The sequence below is a fragment of the Gavia stellata genome, chromosome 28 (assembly GCF_030936135.1).
Source record: "Gavia stellata isolate bGavSte3 chromosome 28, bGavSte3.hap2, whole genome shotgun sequence".
NCBI lineage: Eukaryota > Metazoa > Chordata > Aves > Gaviiformes > Gaviidae > Gavia > Gavia stellata.
Window position 1 is genome coordinate 2,689,026 of NC_082621.1, and position 5,704 is coordinate 2,694,729.

The 5,704-nt window shown below is 50.3% G+C and overlaps 1 protein-coding gene across 2 annotated transcripts; it reads right to left on the reverse strand.

Moving 5' to 3' along the window:
- Window positions 1-2,812: 2,812 nt before the first annotated feature.
- On the reverse strand, window positions 2,813-5,085 carry HOXB3 (homeobox B3). 2 transcript variants are annotated; one of them, XM_059830370.1, is made up of 2 exons: window positions 4,650-5,085; window positions 2,813-3,576 (listed from the first exon to the last, which is right to left on the reverse strand). In XM_059830370.1, the coding sequence occupies exons 1-2, from the start codon at window positions 5,083-5,085 to the stop codon at window positions 2,813-2,815; spliced, it is 1,200 nt and encodes a 399-aa protein (XP_059686353.1). The 2 variants fall into 2 exon arrangements, with proteins under 2 accessions (XP_059686353.1, XP_059686352.1); XM_059830369.1 differs by having other exon boundaries at window positions 2,813-3,579.
- Between the last annotated feature and the right edge of the window lie 619 nt (window positions 5,086-5,704).

Consider the following 5,704-nt stretch of genomic DNA (forward strand, 5'->3'; position numbering starts at 1 on the left):
TGCGCACGCAGGTGTACGGAACACAGGCACACACACGCCTGCTCTGTTTCTACAGCCCAGCCCCTTTCTCGGTACCTTCTACAGCCCTCTCACCCGGCAGCGATCAAAATCCCCCTCTCCTTTCCTCCGGAGGGGACCGTCCCCTCTTCATCAGCCGCAGAAATGGAGCGTTTCGAGCCTGACAAGCAGTTCACCCCCTTTCCAGAACCGTAAAACCTTTATGGGCCCTCGCTGCTTCAATATAAGTTTTCTTAGGGCTTTAGAGCATAAAAAGCAAATTATTCACGGTATTAGCCCATCTGCTTTTGCTGCTGGCGAAGGGTTATTCTCCCTTTCGCTTGCACCGATAATGTAACCTTTGGCGGCCCCGTTTTCCCCTCTTAGTGACGATTTTAGGCGCCTGTGTTGGGGGGGGGGCGGGGAGTGTGCGGGTGTGTGCGGGTGTGTACGTCTGTGCCTGTGTGCACACGTGTGTGCGGGTCTGTTCATGTCTGTGCCTGTGCGCACATGTCTGTGCGTGTGTGCACACGTGTGTGCGGGTGTGTACGTCTGTGCGTGTGTGCACACGTGTGTGCGGGTGTGCACATGCCTGTGCCTCTGTGCACACGTGTGTGCACATGCCTGTGCCTGTACGCACGTCTGTGCCTGTGTGCACATGTCTGCGCCTGTGCGCACATGTCTGTGCATGTGTGCACACGTGTGTGCGGGTGTGTACGTCTGTGCCTGTGTGCACACGTCTGTGCCTGTGCGCACATGTCTGTGCCTGCGCGCACATGCCTGTGCCTGTGCGCACACGCGCGGGTGTTGCAATCATAATTAATTAAAACACGTAATTTAATTTCTCTTCACTTGTAAGGTCCCCGCATGGAAACTCTCGGCCTTTTTTTTTTTTTTGGGGGGGGGGATTAATCCTTTTCCTTTGTTTTCATTCGCGGCCCAATGGCAGCGCGGCCCCGGCGCCACGTGACCCCCCTTTGTGGCCGCGGGCGCGGGCCGGGCCGCGGAGGGGCCGCGGAGGGAGCGCGGAGGGGGCGGCCCGGCCGCTGGTGGCCCGAACCCGCGGGGTTTCACCGCAGGAGGGGCCGCGGGCGCGAGCCCCGCGGCTGGAGCGGGGGGAGAGGGCCCTTTCCGCGCTCCCGCGGCGGTTCTCACGCTCGCACCGCTCGGGTGTGCCTTGAAACGCGACTGATAGGACAAGGTGAAATTGATAACAGAAAGTTTATTCAAGAATTGTTCGACAGACAACCCTTAAGCAAGGAAATAAAATAACTACCGTAAGAACAAAGAAAGCTCTCCGAAGAGGAGGGGTGAGGTGGGAGGGAGGGATTAGCTATAGTTCTTCTAATTCAGGACTATACAATTACAGTCTGGTTCTGCTCTCATGCCCCCAGTAGAACTAATTACATTATTCATAAGTACGAAGGTAACATAAAACTACTGGTCTTTCTAAATTACGATAACTAAAATAAGCTTGTTGTACAATGACAAGGAAACACAATGTCCTTTGTAACAAGTAAATACTAAAAAAGTACAATTTGATTCTTTTTTCCTCATATAAATACATAATATTGGGGATAAATAATACAAAAAAAGGAAAATATTTTAAACTGGCTATAACCAATAAATATATATGAATGTTCACCAGAACACACACCTATTGAAGGCCGTCTCGACTGAGTTGGACGAACGCCCTTCAAAGTTGTTTTTATACCCATTATATGTAAACTCTAAGTGCAACAAAGATGTCCAGACAAGAAAGCATTAGCAAATACTAGAGATCCATTCACTTCTGCTTCGATTGGAGGACATTCCGTTTGTTCAAATATACCCTGTTTTCACGTAAGGTCAAGAGAAGAGGAGGAAAGAAGCGTAGGACTTCTACGTCTTAAGATTGCTTTTCTGTTAATGAACCCTAAGAAAAATACCCCCAAAACAAAAAACCCCGGCGTCGTCGAAGGGAGACTTCATGTCATCAGTGGCAAAGGTGGGAAAATATTCAGACCTGTCAACTCTTTCTTCCTCTCTTTGGACTGCTGTTACTGTTGGTGGGGTTTTTTTAGGCATTTCCAAAACTTGTCTCCCGAACCTTTTGCAATTCTTAGACCTCTCTTATTCTATTTTCTTTATTATTATTATTGTTGTTGTTATTTTTGAGAGGGGAGGCAGGGGCCGGAGGGAAAGAGCGTGAATCCCACGCGTTGGCAGGTATGTATATTTGCAGTTTATGTGGGGACTGGTGGGAAGTTACTCAGCGACAAAGGATGCCCTTCCTCCGAAGGCTGGAAAGGAAAGCGCGAGGTTCCTCTTGAGAAGGAACTGGAGAGGAGGGTAGTTTTCTTGCAAATCCCTTTTGATTGCATATGCATACACGTGTGCGTGTTTACGCAGATGCAGAGAGACCAACTGTAAAGACTTGGCTGGCTGACTGTTCTCCTTTCCAGTGTCCGAGAATTATCAGTGACGAGCTGTACTTGGTTTGGAAATGAAGGATGCTGCTGCTAAAATTCTGCTAGATTCCCACAAAACTACCCCAAACCCATTTCAGAAGCATTTGTGTTGAAACACAGGAGGTATATCTCTTCAGAGAGAGAGCTGCTCTTGGCAGTAAATACTGAAATGGTTGGAAATTGTGCCTAATAAAACCCAGAAATAAGAACAGCAAGCACAACAACCTGGTAGAAATTGCCCTGTCAAAGAAAGAAAGAAAACAGCTCAACACAAATGTTCCTGAAGCCGATCCTGCCCTCTTCCCCTCTCCCATGCCCCGTGGCGAGGTCCCAGCCGCCTTGCCTGAGCCTGTCCCTGCTCCCTATCACAGGTGGGTCAGCTTGGGCGCCTCTTGGATTCTGCCCTGAGAAGAAGCGTGGTGCGTGGAAAGGTCTGTGTAGGTGGGGTGGGTCTCGCATGGTCCGTGGTGCTGGCTCGGGGGCATCTGCGGAGGCCCGTTGTAGTCCATGTTGGCAGCCTGGTGATGGGGCAGGTGATTGAGACCGTAAAGGGACGGGCCAGAGGTGGGCATAGAATCCACATAGTTACCTCCAACGTAGACGGGGCTTCCCTGCATACTGGGAGTCCCGTAGGCCACCCCGTTCCCTTGTAAGACGTGGGGGTCGTACTCGGGGGCCGTGTTGGCGTATTTCTGTTGGGAGGGGCAGCCTTTGATGGGGTTTTGGTAGTTAGTTGACATGGCATAGGCATTTTGGTGGGGTTTATTGAAGGAAGGCGGCGAGGGGGCATCATAGTTACTGCTCATGGTGTGCAAGGCGTTCATAAATCCGGCGGAGGATTGCATGGGCTGGGGCGGGCTGCCGGTGGGGGAAGGCCCTCCAGAGGAAGAACCCATGCCTTTCGACTTCTGATCTTTCTTATACTTCATCCTCCTGTTCTGGAACCAGATCTTGATCTGCCTCTCGCTGAGGTTCAGCAGGTTGGCCATCTCCACGCGCCGGGGCCTGCACAGGTAGCGGTTGAAGTGGAATTCCTTCTCCAGCTCCACCAGCTGAGCGCTGGTGTAGGCTGTGCGGGCTCTCTTGGAGGCCGAGGAGCCTGGAGGGCTTTTCTCGCCGCTGCAGGTTTCTGCTGGCCGCAAAATGAAATAAAAGATAATTACTTACACGCAGAAATTGAATGTATCGTTTCTTAATAAATCCTGGAACAGGCACAGGAGTTCGACCCCCCCCCCTTTCCTCACCCCTTTGCATTAGCCTGCACTCCATAATCATGTCATTTATTAAGAGTTCTGTTCTCCAAAGCTGCCCCTGGTTTATGAAAATTTGATCATGTCATGTAGAAAAGGATTCCAGGGCCATTTATTTAGGAGTCGATTATTTCCAACAGATAATTTTGAGAAAATAATATTTGGCAGGGGGGCAGTCACTGCAAAGCCAATTAATACTAACACGGGTCAGTGTTGGGAGGTATTTTGTTTGCCGAGGTACGAATGCACACGCACATGCACATCTTGTGTGTGTCTTGTATTTGTGTAACACAAATATTTGCACGTACATTGTTAAACACCGAATTGCATTTGCACCCACCTTTTTGTGAGATAAACATGTATATAACAGGGAAGTTATATTAATGTAGAGTGAAGTGTGGGCAGCAAAGTTTATATGAATCTATTTGTCAGAACGGTGATATTCCCATACTGATTTTTTTTTCTTGATCGCGTTAGAGATGTGCATCTATGCATGCAAGAACATCCGTGTGTTTATGCATAAGCTCTGTATATGCACACATACGCTCAGAGAGCACCATGTTCACTGCTGTGTCTGGAGGCAGGGAGGTGGGAAGAGAACAAGCGCTCCGCTTTAGCATCGCTAGGTTGAGCGGTGGGCGTACGTTTTCATGTATCTGTATCTACACAGTCAGACGTCGGCTGTGTACAACCGCCTGGCTGTATTTCCCTGTGGTGCTCTGGATGTGTTTAAAATAAACCAAGTGTGCGCAGCCGGTGCTGCAGGATGGGCCAAGGCTCGCTCAGCCTGGCCGGGGCACGTGGCTGGCAGCCTTGGGATCGTGGCCAGCACCAGGATCCTCGCTGGCTCCTCTCCCCCTCTCCCCTCCCTCCAAACAAGACCACTCTGGCCGGTGGCTTTGTTACCTGGCTGTTTAGGGAAGTGAGGGGTTACAAAAGCAGAGCGGTGTACCTGTGCTAGGGGAGCTGTTTTTCTGTTTGGAGTTTTGCCTCGATTCTTTCATCCAGGGGAAAATCTGCTTGGTGAGACTGGCGTTTGCACTGAGGTTGGCTTTGCTGGGGGCAGTTTTACTGCTCCCCGACTGGTTATTGCTGTTGCTACTGGTGCTGTTGGTGGCAGGGTTCGGGGGCGGCGAGACGGGGGGAGGCGGATGGTGCTCCTGGGGCAAACTTGGACGCATGCAGCTCCCGTTCAGGTCTTTACTTTTTGCGTGCGGCGTTGCGTTGCCAAGAGACTGGAGGGAGCAGGCGGACCTCTGGTAGTCGTTCTCCACGTGAGAGGCTGGCTGGAAGGGCTGCTGGGGACCCTCGTAGCCGAACCCATTGGCATTCCCGTAGGAGTAACCCCCAAAGAGCGTGGAGCTGTCGTAGTAGGTTGTCTTCTGCATCTCTGGGACTCCCCAAAATGATTTTTCCGGCTACCAGGGTCTTGACACCCCTATGGCAGAACATTGGCACCCCAAGGCCACGTGACAGGCCGTTTCCAGCTGTCTATTGGAAGCTGACCTGAAAGGTTAGGAGAAAACACACAATAATAGTACCCGGCCTATGAATCCATCTTGGGGCCTGAAAGGCTCATGACATGAATAGGGTCCCGCAGAACAGGGCGAACAGATGCTTTGAGCAGATTTTGTCCTGTGTGCAGCCTAAGGAGGCTCAACAAATGTTACAGTGCAAAAGTGTTGAGCTGATTTGGGGGGGGGGGAGTTTTCCTGGTCGGCCAGTTGGTTGTTTGCACCTTTTTTCCCTTAGAGGATAGCACCTAAGATATATAACTACACGCATGCTCTACCAGTACACGTGGTTTCATCTGTATACATTTATTTACTTCTATATTTATCTATATACATATATACGCACACCCATGCATACACATATACTCCCATATAAACGTGTGTGTATATGCATGTAGATGCATGCGTCGGGTGTACGTATACACATCCATGTCCAGACAGCACGCACATTAACGTAAATATAAGAATACAGAATGGATAATTGCTAGCTACA

What these genes read in the sequence shown, in the direction of transcription:
- HOXB3 (XM_059830369.1), bottom strand. Translation starts at nt 5,085, where the DNA reads ATGCAGAAGACAACCTACTACGACAGCTCCACGCTCTTTGGGGGTTAC. An exon ending in AAACAGCTCCCCTAGCACAG is followed by an intron (nt 3,580 to 4,649) that starts GTACACCGCTCT and finishes TTTTGCGGCCAG; the next exon opens with CAGAAACCTGCAGCGGCGAG.